This window comes from Phocoena sinus, chromosome 4 (genome assembly GCF_008692025.1).
Source record: "Phocoena sinus isolate mPhoSin1 chromosome 4, mPhoSin1.pri, whole genome shotgun sequence".
NCBI lineage: Eukaryota > Metazoa > Chordata > Mammalia > Artiodactyla > Phocoenidae > Phocoena > Phocoena sinus.
Window position 1 is genome coordinate 31,080,306 of NC_045766.1, and position 22,418 is coordinate 31,102,723.

At 42.1% G+C, this 22,418-nt stretch overlaps 3 protein-coding genes across 16 annotated transcripts in view; 1 reads left to right on the top strand and 2 right to left on the bottom strand.

Moving 5' to 3' along the window:
• Window positions 1-5,541, bottom strand: part of P2RY14 (purinergic receptor P2Y14) — a 59,102-nt gene extending 53,561 nt beyond the window's left edge. Inside the window, exon 1 of the mRNA XM_032629367.1 lies at window positions 5,351-5,541. The gene's annotated coding sequence lies outside the window, so the exon portion shown is untranslated. The remainder of the gene's footprint in view (window positions 1-5,350) is intronic.
• Window positions 1-22,418, top strand: part of MED12L (mediator complex subunit 12L) — a 326,027-nt gene that overhangs the window by 172,282 nt on the left and 131,327 nt on the right. The gene's annotated exons all lie outside the window — the stretch shown is intronic.
• GPR87 (G protein-coupled receptor 87) overlaps window positions 19,400-22,418 on the bottom strand; it is a 37,683-nt gene continuing 34,664 nt past the window's right edge. For all 14 annotated transcript variants that reach the window (XM_032629354.1, XM_032629353.1, XM_032629356.1 and 11 more), the window contains one exon: window positions 19,400-20,932. In XM_032629354.1, the coding sequence (XP_032485245.1) occupies window positions 19,890-20,932 (1,043 nt within the window). In that variant the 3' untranslated portion in view covers window positions 19,400-19,889. The remainder of the gene's footprint in view (window positions 20,933-22,418) is intronic.

A 22,418-nucleotide genomic window follows, 5' to 3' on the forward strand; every position in this document is an offset into this window, starting at 1 on the left:
CATGACTGGCAATGTGCTACAATTATAATTTATGAGGGAAAATTAGTTCCAGAACTGTCCTCAGCGGAGCCATACTCAAGAAGAAGAATCTCGCCACAACACCAAAAGATTAGGCAGTAAAGGTGCATTGTAAGTTACGGTAATGTATTTAAAGGAAGTATTTATCCTTTTCTAAAAGTGATTCCTACTCAGTCTTGTTTCTTGGTTAACCGGCTACCTGCCTGAGTGGCCCTGGCGACAAGGACTCTGATTTCACATTCTTCATAGGCTCAGTGATACAGAGGCAGCTAATCTTACATTTTAGGTTTTCTTTTCATCTCAGAGCATATTCTTTCCCTTCCTTTTTTCACTTCTATAAAGATGGTGCTTGCAGAGATATTTATAGTAGGGAAGGAAGCGGTGAGATCCTTGTGCAGAAACATAGTTGGCAGTTTCAGGGGCCAGGAAAGAGAGAATATGAAACACTACGGGCCACCTCCTAGGATATTTAATTGAGTTTAGTATTGCTTCCCATACTCCCATTTTCATCACAGTGCGTTCAGGGCTATCAGCTCCTACCAGGGTTAGGTCTGAGATTTGGATCAAGTCAGTACATGTTGGTTGGCTTCTGATGAGATTAGGATCCCTTCCAAACCTCTCTAAAGAAAATAAAAATGTAACCTAATAAGTTAAAATAGGCCCAGAGATTGACAACTCTTCAGTTGTCATACTGAAGAAGTACCACTTCCTAGAGGAGAAAGATTGCCGATGGAAAGGTTGTCTTTGTGCCTATTAGAATGTAAGCTCCCTGAGGCGAGGGACTCTTGGAAGCAGAGTATCTCCAGTATCTAGAATCGTGGCTGCCACACAGTAAGGAATCCGTGTTTGTTGAATGAATGAATGACTGAAATAGCTCTAGAATGAGAAGGAGATTTTGCTTATCCTCTGTAGCAGGATGGTAACATTCGTTAGATGAAGCCTCCTGTGAGCTCATTTACCAGCCTTTGACCTCAGGGCTGGAAGTGCCTGTAAGCAGCAGGTGGGCCCTGCTTTCCAGCCAGGTATCTCCCCCATGATAAAAGAAAGGTTAACACACTTCAGGTCGGCTTGGTGTAAATTGTACCTATAGTCCAATCACGTGATAAAAATAAGTGTGTGATCCTAGAAGACTGAGAATCAGATTCTTTTTCCCCGTGTTCACACCAAAGTGTACAGTCTCCTTTGGGCCAAGTCTGAGAAACCAAATAGCTGATCTTTCTCTTTTTTCTTTGAGATTTTAGCTTCAACAGCAGATGTTACATAATTGAGCAGAAGCCACCGACCCCTCTCTGACTTTTATCTGAAAGATAAAGGGTCAGAACATGATACCTGAGGGCTTTGCTGCTTTTCAGAAACAGCAGATGGAAGACTTCAGTGCAGAATAAAAAGCCAGCAATTTAATTTAGGCTGAGCGAAGACAAAAGATTTCAAAGGAATAGAAAATGTATCAGATCCAAAAGCACATGACCAATATTTCACTCTGCCTTTAAAAGAACAGGTGGCTTGAGAAACTTTGTGGCAAACTTGGTTTTTCTGTGAATTAATATTTCCAAGTTATTACCACAAAAATAAGACGAGTAGTAAATTTCCTACTAAGTTTGTACTTTTCTCGGGTGCTAGTTGGGAAAAGAAAACTCCCTGTAGAGGAACCAAAAGATTTAGTAAAAAGGATTTTAAAGACCTGATGGAGGAGACTTGATCCCACATGCTAGAAATTTAAACCAGACTTTATATAGTTTGACGGTGGGTACTTTTTTGGTAAAGATAGGATACTTCTTCTGAAATGGGTTTCTGTAGCCATGATCCCTAGACTTTTAGGAGGCAGTGCATCTTTCAGCATTCAGGGCAGCGATGGGTTTAGTACCAGGATGTAGTAGCAGACGTGCACTTAATTTGAAATCCCAAGCAGTAAACAGAATCCAACCAATGAAACCCCTTTGTAGCATCCGATCTGAAGGGTAAGGATGACCATGTAATTTATTGTCCAAACCAGGACACTTCTGAGGTAGAAAGGGGGAACCGTTTGCCATTATGCCAGAAAGCGGGTGAAAACTAGAGTTGTCTCAGGACTTAGTGACACTTTACCCAATGGAATTGAAACTTGCACGTGCAACACAATTACCTGGAAGCCTATTAAAACACAGACTGCTGGGTGCCACCCCCACAGTTTCATGTTCAGTAGGTTTGGGATCAAAAATTTGCATGTCTGACCAGTTCACTGGTGATGTTGATGCAGGAGCTTGTCTGGGGACTGCACTTTGAGAACTACTGCTCTGCCTAGACGGGCATGGCACTCTTATGCTGAGGATGTAATTTTCAGTTGAAAGAAACTCTCCTTAGTGTTCAGTCCTCCTCCGCTAGACAGCCCTCTGCAAACGAGGATACCCGTGAAGGAGACGGCAGAAAAAACTTGCGTTGGCTTCGACCTGTGTCTCTGTGGACTGGTCTATTCTTGGCATTCCAGAGACAGCTCCCTGGTACCAACCTAACCTTCAAAGAAATGTTGAAACCAAATGGAAGAAACATGACTTCTGGTTTCTTACCATACAGACTTTGGCTTGGGGAAGCCTCAGCACCTAAATTCACTCTAGAGACACTTTATAGAATGAACATTGTATGGGCAACAGCGTTCCTCTGCCCTTTCCTTTTGCATCTGAAAAAGCAAGGTGGGTCACCAGCGGCTCTGCTGGAGCCATCTGAGAAAATGTGGCCAGGGTTCTTGCTCTTGGTGCATCTGTTCCAACTGGCACAGTCTGACCCGGAAACACAGCTTCACCATGTGCCACCAGTGTGGGCCATCAGTACTCTGCAGGCTTTGTCACATTGGACTAAGTGAACTTGCTAGAATTGCGTCACGCAGGACTCCTACCTAACTGCGGAAACAATGCTAGCTCTGTGTACGTTGGAAAAAAAACCCCCCAAACCTCCAATATTTCTCAGTTCAGCAGTTGACTTCGGAAACGTCATAGATCTAATGGGAAATATCTGTTTGTTTCTCTTTCTTTTTAAATCAAAAACAATGGGGGGTGCTTTTGCTTTTTAAGCATTTATTCATTATTTTGCCCTCTCGTTAACTGACTTAGACTGAATGAGAAACACATAGATAGGTTTATTAGTCAGGCAGATGTGAATGTGGGATTCACCGTAGATCAGTGGTTTTTAAAGGGTGGACCCCCAGATCAGCAGCTTTACTATCACCTGGGACTTCGTTAGAAATGCAGATTCTCTGGCCCCAACTTACTGAATCAGAAACGTTGCGGAGTAGGGCCCAGGGATATGCGTTTCAACAAGCCCCCGGTAATTCTGATGTGTAGCAAAGTTTGACAGGCACTGTTGTAAACGGTTTTATGTTAGATCTTATCTGTCTGTTTTGGTCTACAGAGGTATTGAAATGTCTAAATTATGCTTTCCAGTGGTCTGATATGTAATTTCATACACATCTGCTTCGATTAAATGAGTCTTTGTAATAATAGTGAAAGCAATGATGATGTTAGCCACCATTTACTGAACTTTCTACATTACTATGTTAAAGATTTTACAAATAATATCTAATTTAATCTCACAGTAGTCTTGTGCTAATATCATCACTGTTTTACAAATATGGGAATGGGACTCAGGAGCTTGGTAGACAGGCCTCTTGGAGGGTGGTTTCTTAGTATTTTGCTGCCTGGTGTACCCATTAGCTGTTTTAATGTGTCTCCCCCCCCCACCCCCCCAAATTCTCCTGATTTTGAGAGACTGTCTTTTTCTACTCCTGTCTCCTTCCCCCTTTTGTGTCCTGTTTGAATATGTCAAGGATAATTATAATTTTATGTTTTTAGAGTAATTTTTCTCCCCAGTATATGTGTGTGACACCAGATTGAACATTCTTCTCACCAGGGAATTAGAAATACTGTCCTCCAAATGCATGATTGAGGATGAAAGTAGTTGAAGAGGATTGAAGGACATGCCAATTGGCGATTGGTGGGACAGCGTGGCAGGGCCGGGAGGGGTGTAGCAGTGGGAAGGCTGGGCTGAGTGAAACCCTGTGGGGTGCAGGTACCTTCCTTGTGCCCAGGGGCTCAGGCTCACTGTGATATCAGCTGGGTAACCTTGGTCAGGGTGGTTACCTCCTGTCTGCCTGCTTCCTCAAGTGTGAAATGGGCACTTTCACATCTCAGCAAACAGTAGTTTTTTTTTCCCCACGCCCTGCCCACTCTCCCTTCCTGGGTCTTCACGCTTTGAGTATCTTGGTGTCCCCTCATTTCTTCCTTACTAAGCTGTAACAGACACGACAATCTACAGTTTATGTGTCTATTACCAGTGTGTAATGTGTACATATGTGCATACTTTTATGTGTGTATTTATAGATTTTATTGAAGTATAAAATTTATTTATGTTCACAGATCATAAAAGGTTATTTTGATATTTTAGAGTGAGTACATTGTTTTATTTATTTATTTTTTTAAACTTATCTAGGTTTTTTTTTTTAGTGCCAAAGCTGTTTTCAAGTCTGTAAGTTTTGGGAAGATAAATATGCAAGCTATAGAGTATTTTCTGTTTTACCAGTGTGACCTTTGGTTCACTTTCCCCATAGAATTAGGCATCCTTGCTTGAAAAAAATATTTCTGATTGGTTCACTGTGCTGACAGTGTGGATCTGCGCTAATTCCCCTGTGTGTCCTATAAATTTATAATGTTTAAAGTATTTTAAATAATTTAGCTGGTTAGTCCTAGGCCATAATAAGTTAACATGTGAACTTAAAGTTTTGCTATGCACAGGATAGATGTTTGTGATTCACTTTCAAGGTAAATACATACTTTACTAGGTATTAATAGGGTTAATTTATCCCAAGAACAACAAAGATAAAAGCTTTTATCTATATAAATATATGTACAAATAGATACTAACTGTATATCTATGCCTACATGACCTGGCCAACCAAAACATACTCACACTGACTTATAGGTATTATTGTCATAATTGAGTTTGCAGTTTTTAGAGGCAACTTTGATATATATCTACAAGCTTTTGAAATGTTTGTCCTGGGTGAATACCTTTTAAGCATTTTCTCTGATATCGCCTCATCACAGATGTATTTTGACAGCCACAGTCGGAAATCCTAAATAATCATCGATGATAAAATTTCAGATTTGGATCCCCAAACCAGCACGAGCAAATATATTACTATATCAACCAATTATAGTTCTCAAACCCAAAGTAACTTACTGAGAAATGGGGACAGTGCAGTGGTACTCGGCACCACTGCCGCCTAGCCCAGAATTCTCCTCTTCCATCCTCATGCCCCCTTCACACACCCTGATGTTCTTTCATGGAAAAGCTGTTTCCTTACCTGTTTGTAGCCCTTCATCTGTGAGTCAAACAGCATTCATTTCAGAACATGTCTCAGTGGACGCTCCAGGTTAAGACTGTTCTACGCAGAGTTCTCGCTCGTCTTCAGGAACAGATGAAAATCAGGAACTTGACAGAAACCATGAGATAGTAGGTCAGCTGTCACTGCTGAATTGGTCCGTTAGTGCTCACTCAAGGTCGGGAAATGGAAACAAGGAGGAAGAGAGATGTTTGGATCTCCGTGCGTGTCTGGCTGGCCTCCGTGCTAGTTCCTTTCCTTCAGCAATCCCTAAAAAAGCGTGGTCCTTTTTTTTTTTTCCTTCTTGAACTTTTTTCTACTTTTTTTTTTTTTTTTTCTCCCCGACGTCGCCACGTCATCCGGCAAATGAACAGCCGGGCAACAACCTCAGCAGGTTTTCTTTGTAAACTTTGCCATTTGCCAAATTCAACATGTGGTAAAAGGTGGAGAGCTGGTGGGGTCACTGAGGTAGGAAGACGTGGCTGTAGCTACCACACCCTCCTAAGAGGAAACTCTCGTGGGGGAGACAAAAACTTCCCTCTACCCTTCTAGATTCCTGGGGCTGGCCTCAGAATTACGTTGACATGAGACCAACTAAAAAGTCTAATAACATGTGTACATGGGAGAGACCCAGGAAAACTGAGTAACTCACCAAAATGGCAGAAGCCACCACCTCAAACTCCATCTTCAACCAAAGACAAGAGAAGATGTTGAGGTTAGTGGTCTGGTAATTCAAAGGCGGGGGGGAAGGCAATTCATAGGAAGATGAAAGAAGAGCCAGTGTTTGGTAAACAGACGTTTGCTGTACCCTGTACAGAGACAGTGGGACCCCGAGAGGCATTTTAACAAACAAATTCTGCTAGGTTCCTCCCTGTCTACACACCTAATTCATATTATACTGTAGGTATCTGTAGTGGTAGCTCCCTCCCTGGAACAGGTCCTCTCCCTAAATTCTTTTAGGCAGTTAGGGGGGTAGGTCAAAGGTTCCTGAGTCTTTGGTGCCTGGATTGTTTCCAGCTCAAAATAATTAGCAGGCCTAAGAGACACATTTTGTGGGGGGGGGGCAGGTTTTGCTCCCCGTTCCTTGTCAGCGGCCACACGGTGTAACAAACAGGTGGTGAGCGGGGCTCCCCCAAAATGTGGAATTAGTATTTGAGTAAAGAAGCATTCTGGCATCCATGACCCCATCTGTTAGATAAGAGGTGCTGTTATTGTTTTTTTTCCCACATTAATTTTTCCATATTTAAGCATTACTGACAAATCTTGGGTTGGCCAAAAAGTTCGTTTCGGTTTTTCTGTAAGATGTTATGGAAGAACCCAAACGAACTCTTTGGGCAACCCAACAGCTCCCGAGTAGGACTTCAGAGAAACTCATCATGCGTTAATCTTTCGCTAAGTGTGTGCTGCTAGTGTTACTGTTTGGAAAGTGAGAGGCAGGAAATCTCTGTATTTTGGGTTTCTTTCAGGTTGTATGATATAATTCGTAATGTTCCAAGGAGTGCTCCAGTGTCTTTCCCACTGAAAAATCGTGTGCAGTTAGAGATGGAAGTACTCAGAATTGGGCTGCAAATCCCTCATCAGAGTGTGTGACTCAGAACCAGATAAGGAATTCTGCCCTGGAAGGCTCTTTATTAGGCTGCTACATTGCAGGTGTGTTCTCTCAGGTGGTTCCACGGCCGAATTGTGGGCTCACAGTTTAACGTGTCAAGTTCAATTTGACTTAAAAACATAACGTACATTTGCAGTCACAGTGGTCAGTGGTACTTATTTCTGTGCTTATGATATGCCGGGTGCTGTTCTAGGTACTTTACGTGCACCTACTGTGTAATGGGCTGTGTTCCAGGCACTGGGGATGAAGTAGTGACTAAATCAGACCCAGGTCCCTTCCCTCATGAAGCATATTTGCTTATTTTGAGTCTTACATACAAACCCAGTAGTCACTACTGAACCTTAATAGACTCGGCGGAGGCCCCGAGGGACCCAGGGCTGGTTTAGGGAAGCTTCCCACTTGGCACTGCCTGGGTGCACCCATTCTCCCTCCCTCCCCGGTGCCCATAGAGTCCTGGCTGCTGCTTTGACCCCTGGGGCTCAGAGCACCCCTTTGCCTACAGAGGCTTGCTACCTTCAGCTTGCAAGGAGATCTGGTGGGCAGATACATGTAAGGACAAAGAGACATAAGGACGATGACCAGGGCACATTGCAGAGTCCTTCAGATGTAAACATTATGCCGATGAAATGGATGATTTGGCACTAGCAGTCTCTGAACTGCGGCTCTCAAGACTTCCCTGACTTATTGCAGGAGGCTCTGTTTATTCTGACGGTCTCAGAAACACCCATTATTTGTCTCCGTGCTCTCTTGTGCTTCTTGCCTTCTCCATGGGGTGCCCCATGTTTGTATGCAGCATGACTCAGGTGGAAATTACCATTAAATTGAATTCACTGGATCTGCTTGTTTTCCTCTTGATACCAGCATTTGCAAAGTCCAAGGCCAAAGGGAGAGCCCTACAGGTGGTCACCTGATGGCAGGTAGTCCTGCCAGATAAGTGAAGTAGAGCAGGTGTAAGACCCTTGGGGACTGAGGAATGGTGGAGAAGTGGAGAGCTCATGGCCCACCCAGGGGTGTGGGGGGGCAGCTGCTCAGCTAGACCTTGTCAGGGTCCAATGTTGTCTCCTCTGTGGATGGGCCAGTGTTGTCAGAACCTCAAGTGGTGATTGCCCTGTTTTAAACACTTTTTTGTGTTTGTGTTTTAACTCATTGCGCTCTCACAACAGCTCCATGAGCTGGGTGGGTTCCACCTCTTTCTTAATAGATGAGGAAACTGAGGCACAGAGATGTCCCACAGCCCCTAGAGATGGGATTCGGACCCTGGCAGAGCCGCTCCTGGAGCTCGTGCTCTCAACTGCACTTTTATGTCTCTTCTGGTTTCACGTGCCGTCTAAGTCAGACACTTTTCAAATTGTGTAGGCCTGATGTCTTGTGGGCCGAAACGGAACCTGACTGACTGACTGGCTCGTGGGAAGCCGGTTCGTGGCCTCTGCTTTATAGCAGTTGTATCAGCAGGTCGCCGGGGGACTCAGATGAACACTTGTCTGCGAGGACTGGATCAAAGCACAGATACACATTCTTTCCCACACTTGATTGAGGAGCGCTTTCTTTGTATCGGATCCTGTCACAGCCAGTTTACACAGGAACCATTTGAGGGACAGCTGTTTATATTTTTACAGATGAGAGAGTAGAACTTGGGAGAATGTAACGAAGTTGCTCAGGCGAGGAGGTAGCTGGGCTGGACTTTGCAGCCAGAGTTTAGATTCAGAGTTTAGGATTCCTTCCCCAGTTCAGCGGCTCTTTTCTACAGCCACGTGAACAGTGAACGCTGGTTCATTAATTCGTCAAACATCTGAGAGCCGGCTCCTCTAGGCAGGATAGGCCTTGTTGGGAGCACAGGAAAAGTGTATTTTCTCATCAGGAAATGCTGGTTGTACGCAGGTGTGACATTTTTTTAATCTGAGGTAAAGAGAGTGATGGCAGCAAATAAGTGGTGAGGGTAATAATGATGATAGATACCAAGGCGAGTGGTAGAGTTAGTGGTTAAGGCTGTGCTTGCCTTGGAACTGGGGAAGATGAAAACATAAGGATCCAGGAGGAGCTTGGTGAGTTGTCTGTTCATCTTGTCTTCTCAGGATTGCATGTTTCAAGACAGAGTGTCTGACTTAGGAGAGTTTTTGGCTATAGGAGCTTACTGCCAGCAGGGCAAGGGCACCACGTCCTGTGGTTTCTCTTCAAATGTTTGGGAGGCTTTTAAGAAAAGCCTGGGGCTACCACCTCTTCACCCCTAGGCGGTCCTCCTTGCCCTCTGCTCACCTGGGGACTCTGAAGCAGTTCTGACTCTTTTAAGGTCATTGTTTATATACTTGACTGGTCATTGACACCAGCTGGGGAGCTTTAACGAAGCAGATTCCAAGACCCTACTTCAAATGAACCAGTCAGAGTCCTTGTTTCTGGCTCAGAAATCTATATTTCCAAAAGTGTCTGGGTAAGTCAGAAATGTGGCCACGTGTGAGCCTCCCTGCCTTGCTGTTTCGGAGCCTCTGATCTTACTAGCCCTTGGAGGAACTTTTATCCTCCGGGCAGATGTCCTGCCTCCTGTTTTGTCTAGCTCCCTCCAGCTGCCTGGCCCTAATCAGTTACCGCCATAGCTTTGGACGCCCGTGCAGACCCTGTGCCCTGAGAGCAGACATTGTGATGATCAGAGAGCGGAGAGATTCATAGGGAGACCTTGAGACAGAGACTAGGGCTAGAACATCCACAGATTCGGTGAAACCCAAGGAGGAAGTGAGAATATCATCAGGGGCTTATGTAGCAAAAACAAGAATGTCTGACTTCTCCTGGGGCCTTGAGTTTTATATTTCAGCCTGTCTTCTCTGATCGTTTTTTTTTCCCTATTGGATGTCAGTGAATGATGTAAACCTGTCCTTAGACTATCTGTTGTTACTCCTTCTTTTTAGCCGGGAGGTTTTAGGAGTGGAGTCTTCCTTTCTTTATGCACCTCACTCACCCTGTCACCCAGATATTAAAAACTGGCCTCAGGTGTCCCAGAGTGTGGAGCTTGTGGAAACCTGGGCATATTTGTGAAAGACGTAGACATATTTCAATGCAGGATGTAAAGTTGGCCCTGCAACCATTTTGTATTTCCTTGAGATTTATGCTGGGCATTTTGTGGACATGCCTAAATGTAAAGATTAGCTTGTATACATTTTTTTCTCTATTAGAAATGGAAATAAGTATCTTATTAATGTTTGCAAAAATATTTTATCTTGACAAACTATTGATCCTATTTTGTGTATTTTAAAAAAGAGGTATTTTGTTCTGATGATTAACGACGCAAATAATTCAACACTAGACACCAGTTTCAATACAAAATAAATAAAATAGTAACGATGATGGTAATAATAGTAGTAGTATTAGTAATAATAATATGTAGAGGGCATATTTCCTGCTTCCAGGATTCCAAAAAGGAAAAAAGACAACATAATCGATGTTTTGTTTTCCTACTGTCTCTGATGCTTTGATTTATGCCGAATAGTTCTCTGTTCCCTCAGTGTATTCCCATTTCCCTTTGTGGAACCCTAGGCTTAAAATACCACGGGGCTTCATCCTGATTAATCTCAGAACCCTCCACATAACCGGGTATGACCGTCAGCCCCAGCCCACCCCATATGCTCACACATGCACACATTTCCTTTCCCCAGCATTGTTTCCAGGCGGGACTCTGCCTTGTCAGTTACAAGACTGGTTATATATAAACATCTCTTGTGTATTTGTGTACAAATAGAGTGAGTCTAACACGGGGAATCCTCCAAGGTCTGTTATCGTTTCCAGTCATTTTCCATCCAGCCTGGCAACGACTGCCTTAAAAGCTGGTTTACTTTACTTCTATAAATGTCTTATTTTGTTCCTTACTCCAAAATCTTTTCTTTAGGTACAAAAACAACTTTATTGTTACTGCCTTATCCCCAATTTTTCCCACTTGCTTCACTGGACGGTTAGCCACACTAGAGCAATTTGCTTTTTCCCACTTGCTGTCTTGGGGACTTACTCAACGTTAGCCCTATATAATTATGCCATTTTTTCTGCATAGCTTTGTAGTATCCCATAATTTATTTAGTCAGTCCCTATTGATGGACATTTAGATAGATATGGACATTTTCAGTGAATCTATTTTAACTTCAGGAGCTCTTTACTGGGTTACATTGTTTTAAAAAAGTTAAAATAAAGCTTTGCTGACAAGTGATTTAGAGCGGTGTGTGTGTGTGTGTGTGTGTGTGTGTGGAGAGGGGGTTATGTTTGCAGACAGGATTCCACTGGACATTGAGAGATATAGTGGGTTAAGGATACAGAGAATTTTAGTACAAGGCTTAATAGAAACATTATAGGAAAGTGCAGAGAAATTTAAAGGAAATGAATTTAGGGAATTCCCTGGAGGTCCGGTGGTTAGGACTCCACGCTTCCACTGATGAGGCCCAGAGTTCAATCCTCATGGCCAAAAAAAAAAAGAAGAAGAAAGGAAGTGAGTTTGGAAGTTGCCCTCGAAAAGGATCTGTGAAGGAGCTGGTGTCTGAAATGATGGCTCTTTTATGCCTAGAATGGGGTGAAAGTCAATCTGGGAGGAAAAGAACGGTGTAAGCTAAGGCATCAGGGAAGAAAAGTCAGCCGAGGCGGGTGGGGCATAACGTGAGGATATCTTGATCGTCATGGTGAGGCGTTCATAATTCACTGTACCATGACGCCTTCGAGCTTTGTGATACAATAATTGAAGACGTGCTTTAAAAAGTGTGATCTGGTAGAAAAACATGGAATGCAGACATGCCTTTTTGTGTTTCTCTATGTGAAGCATCAAATCCTGCCAAAGTCAGTGCATTGATTTAGGATAGTGGAAGAGTGTGGCAGAAATTATGTCTTTAAAACATAATTAGTCACTATACTGTAAAACAGTGCTTTTTTGTTTGTTTATTTTAACCTCTTGAAATGAGCGACAGGCATGGAAATTCGTTGGCAGTTGTTTGCTTACCTTTATCTGAGAGTTATTGGAGAAACAAATGTCTGGTACGATAGCTCCACCTTCTGGAAGGTTGGCACCAGTAACAGTTCATAAAAAGAATTGATATGTGCAATATTTACATATTTTGTGGACGGCTAACAAAAACCTCACTTTGAAATAGGCACTGACGTTGAGTCATGAGTTGAATACCCAGTCTCAATTAGTTGAATTGCTCAAACAGGTTTTCTGTGTTGCTAAGATTAGACTGGGTTTAACCTTAAGAATCAGAAAGAATGAATTTCAGTTGATGATATTAGCAAAGAGTCAAAATTGAGAACTCATAGTCACAAAAACAAAATCTCAGTGCATGTATTTCCTCTTCTATGTATGGATTTTTGGAAAGGTGCTCATAAAGCCAGAGGGCATTTTCTTTTATCCCTCGGAGTCTCCAAAATGTATCCTTTCTCATTATTTCCATACTGCTCTTAAGACTCAGTTCACCTGTCACTATCCCTGGGCGTGTCCCTGATATCTTGGCATTGTTCATATACTTCCCACATGGCCTGTGTTTTTATATCAATCTCAGCTGGAGTGGGCAGTGGCTGCCTTGGTTGGCTTGTTTTGGTCTCACCAGTGCCCGCTCCTATAGCAGGCTCTCAGAAATGTTTGTTGAGTGAATGTGTGTTACCAAAACACACAGGGGAGAGACAGGGAATATCCCGCAACTGTATGCTCTGGTCCTGTAGGTAAAGATAAGAGAGACGATGGAATTAATCTGAAAACAAGGACTGTGGATATTTTTAAATACCGTTAACCCAGTGGTATCAAATCATCTACTCATTTGTATCTGCCCACTTTTGAGTTCCTTCCGTAGGTTTCTGGACCCCCGACCTGCATAATGATTCATCCTAGGATGGGTCCCTTAGAGGATTGCGCGCTGCTTTATAAGACGGTTTATTTACTTAGCACTCTGACGGCTCAGCTTTTTTAGTAAATCGTTAGAACAAGTTAGGAAAATGAGCCCTCAGAAGTCACTGAGAGAAGCTTCGGCTAGAATGAGAATCTTCGGCCAGAAAGAGACTCATAGAGAATGAATACTTCATTTTTATTATGTCAATGAAAATAATAAACAATCTGTAACAGGAATAGAAAAATGTTTGATCTGAGCCAAACTGAGGACTAAAGCCCAGGAGACAGCCTCTCAGATACTTGAGGAACTGCTCTGGAGAAACATGGTTTTCAGCACAGTTTTATGTCTTCTCAGAACAGAGCACATAAAACAAGTCAGGGATACATTCCTGCATGGTTTCCAAAAAAAGATCGGCACGTACACAGTGAGTCAGTGTGGCCTTGGCCCCTGGGACGGGCGTCTTGTCATGGAAGGAGGACCAACGCTGGCACCCCAGGAAGGGAAGAATTTAATCCTTATTTTTAACAAGGGCCTTTACTTCTGGTCTGTGCACCCTTTTCTTTAATAATTAAAGCAGATGTACAGTGTACATTTGATAGGTCACAAACAGGCTGTTCTGTTAGCACGAAATTCAAGTCAACTCACGTATAGGGCAGAATGACTTCCCCGTGCCTCGATATCAGTTAGATAAACCTTTTATCAGTTAGATAAACTTTCCCAGAGTTGTTCTGACAAATAGATGTCGCCTGTTCCGGCTGCGTGATGTGTGAAGAGCAGGCGCTAGCATGTTGAGGGGAAGGTTTTGTGGTGGGGAGACTTCAGCGAACTTGGCTGACGTTAACTGAATGCTGTGGGTGAGCTCATGCAGCTTTTTGTTGTTGTTGTCCCCACCCCGCCAAGACTAAGCACACCTGAAATTTGTAGACTCAGTCTTCTTCTCTGTGTAGCAAACTGCTGTTAGCTAAAGCACGCTTGTATGTGCTTCTGCTTTGCGCGAGTGTTGTGTGGTCCTCTTTGGCAATTCAGTTTCCTTGGCAGCGTGACCGAGAAATTTTTCTGTGGTTTTAGGCCATTAATGCTGTAGAGAGCTACGTACCTGTTTAGTTCATATTTGGAGCACAGCAGTGATTCTTAGGCTGTTTTGCATGGATCAGTTGGCGTCATCAGAATGAAGAATCAGTGAGGCCAAGTTTCTGTGTTTAGTCCTCAGGTGAGCTGTTCAGGGAGCAGCGGTGCGTGTTGCCCTTGTCTTATTCCCAGGGATCACGGGGTGGGTTGAATGAGGACGGATGGTTCCACTTGTGTGACTCCATCATGACCGGAAGGCTCGTTCGGATCCCATGTTCTACTCCTCCTTCGGGAGCCTGGCAGGCTTCCTGTAGGGGGTGTTTATCTAACCCGAGTTGTAGTTCGTTGGTGACGTCAGTGCCCTCAGTGGCCCAGCCTCCTGACCAGCCTGTTTGTTTAGTTGTCTCGACGGAGGCCTGTGTGTTGGAAGGACAAATGCAGCCTCCCTCTCTAAAATCCTGTTGAAGTCATACCAATCATAAATTTCGTACTTAGTCGTTAATAGTGGGACAAAAGATTTGTGATGGTTTTGCTGTAGAGGAGAGAGAGAATTTAAACTAGAATTTAGCTTATGTGTTCCCTCAGGAAGCCAAGGCAAATAAAAATACTCAACTTGGGTGAGCTGGGTTCTTAACTGTGGCGTTGAACAAAGCCGCTAGCAGCGACCACTAACCTAGAAACCGTTATCCACCCACCCAGGAAACCTCCATTAGAGATTTTTGTTGAATACCTGCTCCTCCAGCATCCAGGGCTTCCCAGTTTGTGTTAGTAAACTGGATGGAAGAAGCTTCACTGTGGGGCCTCTCGCTGATGAAATGGCTGGATTCCCTGAGCCCTTTTTCCTTGTCCTAAGCTGCTTGTTTAACTGGGTAACGCAATCCTAACGTAGACGCGAATTTTCAGATGCGCTATGCCCACGGGTTTGCCCGCACTGTCTCAGTTTACACCCGTGCCAGCTCAGTTCGTGACACTTTCACTCTCAAAAGTCATCTAGATTTTGATCCTGAACTATATGCTCATCTGAATTATAAGGGAATAAAAAGATCAAATACGTGTGATTGATAGGCTTAACTTAATGTTCTCTTAATAGTGAGTATAATCTTTCATATTTAGTGAAGAAATTATTGAGGCTTTGCTTAAGGGTGCTTCTCAACTTCAACCCCAGCCTTATCTGCAGTGGTGAAGTAGTTTGTGCTCCTAGCGTTCGGTAACATAAATAATTGGCAAGGCTTTTGGTCGTGTCATTAATACCTTGAGGCGTGCGTTTCATTTCAGCATTGAGCCGTGGTTAAAGCCAGAACTTCTGGAGCCAGGTGGCCTGAGTCTGGATCCCAGCAACAGCTTTTCTGACCTGTGTGACCTTGAGAACGTTAGGGTAAGACTGGTGCTTCCTCAGGGGTTTATCAAGGGCATGAAGGTAGTTGATGCAGGTCAGGTGCTGAGAACGATGCCTGCTGTGTAGGGAGTGCCCAATAAAAGTTAGCTATTTTTATTTCATTAGAAAATAACCATTGAGTGTTAAAAGTACGAGGCAAGAAGAGTATGTGAGGGCCTGGGACAGAAGGGAGAACCTGAGGCCTCTAGCAGCAGTGCCGGCAGTTTAGAATCGTGGTGCAGTTGGTTTGTTTTCTCCTCTCAGCTGGGCGTACGGTGGGAGGTGGGAGCCAGGTTTGCTGTGCTCCCAGGTCCTTGCTGGTCCATGAGACGACACAGCCTCCCCGGGCCCGAGGCAAGCCCGACGCAGGGCCAGGCCGGGTGGAGGCCTAGCTTGCCCACTGTATCTGAGGGCAAATCTGCAAGATTTGGTGCAGGGCTGCTAATAGGGGTGAGGGCAAGAGGGGTCATAGGATGACTCAGAATTTCCAGTTCAGGTGCCTCGGTGGATGGTGATGCTGTTAATCAAGTTCCAGGGTTAAGGAGCCTCCTTGGATGAGGTAGAGAAAGCGATGCAGTCCATATTTTTATGGTCCCACACTACCGCGCAAAGTGAGGTCTGTGTGTGTAGATAGGTTGTATTATGTCTGGCTTTCACATCACTGTACTAAAAATAGGTTGAAATACATCCCACAGAAAGAGTGCATTGGGTTTGATGGGGTTGAGAAGCCCTGATCTAGATGATTCCAAATTTATATCATGTAAGTGTTCTGCCCAGTATTCATGTCCTTTTATATTTATTCATTTTTCCATTGTGTTTAATGGTGGCATTTCTCTAGCTGCATAAAACACACATAAAATTCTAAAGACACTGGTGATATGGTTCAGGCTTTTTGAGGAAACACAGAGATATTTATTTTTGATACTTGACAGATGGCTTCACTGTTACTGAAAGTATTTTGGTTTGGGCTAGTAGTAACAAGCATGGGATGGGGTGTTTAAGGTCTGTTTCTAAGGACTATTTGAAAACCATCATAGGTTAAGGAGCTGAGTCATGTTTGTTATACTATATCTATTAGCCCTCGTTATACATGCTGTGTGTTTATATGTGTGTCCAGGTTAACATGTCTAGAGTGTTGTTGGAAAGTCTTGTTTATAACATTTAAACCTAAACTTAGACTTGGAAACTTTGGGCGGTCTGGTGACTAATTCTAGCTTCTTGTTCATAAGCTAGGCTGATCTAATCAGATGTGTGGCTCATTTCTGAGAACTGCTGCAACCAGTGGATATTCTCTGGCATTATTCAAAGAGAAATTGGCCACTTTATCAAGAACACTTGCCAATGAAGCTGTTTGAAAGAAAGGAATTTCCAGTTTAGTTCCATATCTTGCGTTTCAAATGAGGAGAAGAAAAGATAGGTGGTCTGATAGCCACATTACACCATTATAAAAATCATTTTAGATGATTTCTTGTTATTGTAGCTTATAAGAAAAACTTTAGAATATTCAAAATAAAAGTTGCCATTTGAATCCCATGCATTTCTTGATACGTTAAAAATTTTAACACTGACGATCTTATTCCTCCTTCTTCAACTCTAATAAATAAACTCTAATAAATCATTTTATATTTAATTAAAATTTTTTTGTATGTCAAGAAAGAGCAGCCAGTATTTGTTCCATTTTCCCTGTGAAATCCATGTATGTTGCAGCCTTTTTAGTTTTTTTAACATCTGTAAGATAATTTCTTATAGATATTAATTATTTTTTTAAACATTTCCAGCATACATTTGTCTGGGCAGCTCCAGGACTGTTTTTGGTGTACATTAGCATTAGAGATGACTGAAGGAATACTCGGGGGAGGGGGGAAGGGTTAGGCCATGTTATTGTGTAGTCAGTCACAAGCAGTAAATAGGACAGGAGTCGTTTTCTTCAGTTGTTTCATGAATTTTACCACTAGATGGTGCTAGAGGGCTGGGGACGGGAGCTAAGTCAGCATCTACCAGATGTTTATGTTGAAATTTGAAAATGTTTGATCTTAAGAAATGTTTACTTTTATAATTTACTTAGATATAGCCAAAGATTATTGTAAATATAATGTTAGACTTTTTTTTTTTTTACATGGTATGTGCCTAGTAAGTATTTATTGATTTGATAGCTGTCTTTTTGCGGTGTTCTGTCTGGGAGAAAACTCTCTATTTATGAGATTTAAGTGACCCCACCAAGCTTTATTTTGCCCTTGTTGTTTTTTTGTTTATTTTTTTCATATATATCACATTTCTCCAAAATGATCATAAAATTTGTGGTTTAGGTTGTACTGTCTCTATGCACAATTTTGGCTTAGCTATTTACCTAAATTTATGGATTTTCCTTGTTACCATTCCCTTGAAGCTTTAGTTGAGAAAAAAATTATGGTATACTGTTTGGAAATGAGAAGAAAATGGTATGAATGGTATAATGACTATAACAGAGTTAGTAATCCACTGAAGATTTTCTATTAGTCAGTTTCTCTGCATGTAAGTTTTATAAGTAATAGAAAAATTTCTTTTTGAAAGTATCCGAATATGTTTCTCATTTGCATAAAATAAAGAATAACTTTGTTATTTATTGCTGCCTTAAGAAGGTCCTGAAATATTGAATATAATCCAAAGGCTCCATGTAAGAAATTTTACATTTCAAGTTTAAGATTGTTTCCAAATTATCAATTAATTAAAAACCAGTCAAATAGAATTCTTGTTTTCTTCAGTATTAATGCAGTAGTTTGTATTAACTTATGACACCAGCACAATATTTTATGCTGTTCCTGTTGATATTATGTTAGTTATATAAATGATTCATTCTTGGTTGGCCTGGATAAGTAATTTTTGTGACCACAATGTGAGCATTGGTGTGAAAAACAAGCAGTATGATTCTGATGTTTTGGTAATGTAGCTTTAAAAAAATAGGGCTAATCCTTTCTATTTTTTTCCTGAGTCAATGTTTTAAGATGTCCCATTGATTTAATCATGTAATTTCAGAGAATAAATCCACCCTTACATAAAATGTACCCACTAACTCTACAGCAATCCAATTTTAGAAACATGAAAGTGGGATTGAAATATTTTAAGGACCTCTTAGACTGAGGCCTGAATTTTAGAGGATTAAATGAAGTCTGGGGTTTGGTAAATTTCAGAGCACCAAATGGAGCCATTGATGCTATTAAAGATGGTAGGTTCTTAGTTTTTAGGTTCTGAGGTGAACATGCCTTTAACAGAATACACACACACACACACACACACACACACACACACACATGGAAGTGGGTAGTATCACTTTTGAGTGGGATATTTGACTTCTTTTTTGCTCACTTTAGCTTTTTAGAATTAAGCAGGCAGATCGTTTACAAGAGTCTAAATAAAATATCGCACTGTTTTGCATGTGTATGTCTGCTTTGTCTCCGTTAACCGGTAATGTTCCCTTTTCCTCAGCAAACATGCCTTCACTCCTGTTCTTTTAATGCTCCCCTGGTTCCTTGTTGAGTGTTAGGAACAAATGAGGCATCTAGTCAGTGGTCAAGCAGCTGAAGGCTTTGAAAAAGAATGAAGGCTCAAAGGTTTATATCGAAGCAGAAACTATTCTAAGATTTTAAAAGCTACTCAGTCTTTTTTGACTGGATTTATTGAGCTCTGTTCTTCTACTGAAGGTGTTACTTTTAAACTAATGATATCCCTATTAATGATGGGATATAGCTCAAAAGGAAGACTATTTTAAAACTCTAGTTTTTCTAAAATAAGGACTATTAAGTGGCTTTTGAATAAACTATATATACTTGATTATTAACCAAGCCTTCACATTCTCTTCTCTACCCTTAGTACAGGAGGATTCAAATGCACCATAGGGTATAATAATGTCAAACATAAGTTCAGAGTGTTTTATCCAAAATCTACTTGTCTTAATACTCTCTTTTTTTTTTTTTTTGGTCAGACTTTTTTTTTTCCTCTGAAATAATCTAAGTTTAAAATCAGTTAATTGACTTAAGTCTTTCAAATGCGTTGCTTAAAAAAAACACAGTTGAACTCTCTTGCCTACCCCCCACCCCTCACTGTGCAAGTTTTTCTCATATGCATAAGACATAAATAAACACAGACAGGGGATCATGGCTAAAGGTTGTGTATGGGCCATAGATACAATGACAGAAAGATCTAGCAATCCATATTCACTCAGTTACATCTGCAGTGAATGAGCTGTGTTGAAAACAGCATTTTCTTTCCCAAATCTTAGGGATCCAGGTTAGATAGAGTTCCCTCTACTTCCTCTTCTTTCAGAAGTGGCTTCAGAGCACCAGCATTTCCTGGAAGCATTTCTTGCCGTGCGCTGGCATCGCTGTGGCCTTTTCTGCACCTGTAATCTGCTCCTTCAACCTTGAGCCATGATCCCTGCCACTCAGCGACACACCACCTCTTGTTAATTTCACTTTTTTGGTATGCCTTAATGTTTTTCTCAGTTCCAAATTATACCCCAATTTCATATCATCTCAGTTCTCTTTTCATCCATATTTCGATGGGCTCAAGCGAGGGTAATCGAAAGACAAATTTATTTACAGTTTGTACACATTGACTTCGACAAACAAGAGAAGCCCTGGTGGCCTTTAACTCCTACACATCAGTATAATCATAGTATATGCGGACCTCTGATCTTCTGACACTTTGCAGTGATCGGATGCTCTCACTCCTCGTTCTCATATTTGATTTCTTGAACAGCCTTCTTGAGAATGAGCGGCACATAAAAAAGTAAATTATCGGATCCAGGCACACGTTGCACGCAGACAAGAAAAGCGTCATTTCTTTGCAGTAATATAGGATTTCGTGTGCCGATTCATCTAAGAGTCTGTCCAGGTGACTAAAAGTGAAAGGAATCCTGCACAAGTGATAGGGTAGGAAACAGGTGAAAAACACGGCCACGACCACTCTAATGCTCTGGTTATGTCTTCGCTTTCGGCTGGACTGGCTCACGAACTGCCTGCTGGATTTGTGGATGTACCTGGATATGGCTATGTAACATCCTATCAGCATCGCCAGCACAACCACAAACAAGCAGCTATTGACATAAATGATGGCCTTGTGCCATTTCACTCCCAAAGGACTCTTAAGTTTCATGCACTCATGAATATTTTCCCTAGTTGGTTGACCATTTGTTAGAATGATGTTTGGCAAGGACAGGATAGCCATGAGCACCCAGACACCAAAAGACAAAATCTTTGTAAAGGTTATGCTGTACATGCGAGAGTCGCCAAACGGCTTTACCACCTTCAGGTAGCGATCAATGCTTATCAGCCCGAGAAACACGATGGAAGTATACATGTTGGCGTAAAATAAAACCGAAGTGTATCGGCAGAGGATAAACTTGAAGTCCCAAGGTCCAAATCCTGCATCGTGGACTATTCGAAATGGAAACGTCAGCGTCATTATGAGGTCAGCAACCACTATGTTCTTGAGATAAAATATGAAGCTGGTTTTATTCCTAATGTGGAAGAAGATCCACACTGCTAGACCATTCAGCAAGATGCTTGCCACAAAGATGACGAGGTAAAGCCCAGGCAAGACGACGGTGTCGAATTCGTTGTTAATGGTGGTGTTCTTTCCGGGTCCATCGCTTGTGTTACTTGGGGTGTGATTCCCTGGACCGTGCAGCTCATTATCTGTAGGAGAAGCGGGGAGACGTCACTTCAGTGCTTTGATGCATGCCCTACAGAGTGCTGGGCTTCCTCACAGGCTGAACTATTGCCGTTTCGGGCTAGTTAAAAGATGTCTTTAGTAATTTAAAGACTCCAGTTTATTGCACTGTGAATACTTTGAGTGCCTAAAGAATTGGTGGCCTCACACAACGAGGTCCTACTGTATGGTGCAGGGAACTGTACTCAATTTCCTGTAATAAACCATACTTGAAAAGAACATGAAAAAGTGTGTGTGTGTGTGTGTGTGTGTGTGTGTGTGTATAGAACTGAATCACTTTGCTATACACCAGAAACTAACACAACATTGTAAATCAACTATACTTTAATAAACAGACGAAAAAACATTAAAAAAAAAAAAAAGAACTGGTGACCTCACCCCTAAATCCCCCACCCCCAAGTCCCATGAGTAAAATGTGAATTTCTGGCTCTCTATACTGACGGTTTGAAAATGAAAATAAATATACCAGTGAAAATTATCTTGATTAGATTTTTAATTCAGTGTTTGATATCCTTACAAATAGAATCAACAAAATTTGGGAGCAGAAAATTAGAATTTTATGTAACAGAATGGTAGCATGTGGTTATTCTTTTAGTGCAGTCTTTGGCAGGCTCTTTGAAATATCTTTTTCTCTCTCTTAGTTTTAAGCTATTTAATCATCAAGAATTGAGAAAGAGCAAAACTAGCAGGTCATTTTGAATTTTTTGTCCGTGACTTTTTTTTTTTTATAATACTTAAGAAACTTTAGGGACCATCGTTAGGAAGAGAAATAAAAAGGAACAATTGTCATTAATATTTAAATTCATTCTCAAGGAGGACAGTTATTGAAAATAATTGCAGTCTGGTACCTATTTTAATTTACAAGTCTAGATTATACGTATTGTGCTGAGAATATGAAAATTTTAAACCTTTTGCTATTTTGGAATTTTGAGTTCGTGTAGTTAAAGGCCTGTACCATACCACTGTATCATATAATCAATGAAATGGTTTATGAACATTGGATTTGCCTGACAGCCATGAGAACGGGCCTCTCAGATCTCCTACTGCAGGGAGTGTAATTGATGGGCGACTCCAGCTCAGTGTTCTGAACCCAGCACTGTTTTCTTGCTGATGCCATGCTTTGCATGGACTGCTCCCAGCCAGTAACTGAGCACATGATACTAAGACAAGCCTGTTCCTGGGACAGTAGGGGTTTCTCTGATGAGTGACTTTGGCTGGATGACTTTTCATCAGTCTGGTCAAAACTTTCTTCAGGGCTTCCCTGGTGGTGCAGTGATTGAGAGTCTGCCTGCCGATGCAGGGGACACGGGTTCGTGCCCCGGTCCGGGAAGATCCCACATGCCGCGGAGCCGCTGGGTCCGTGAGCCAGGGCCGCTGAGCCTGCGTGTCCGGAGCCTGTGCTCCGCCACGGGAGAGGCTGCAACGGTGAGAGGCCCGCGTACCGCAAAAAAA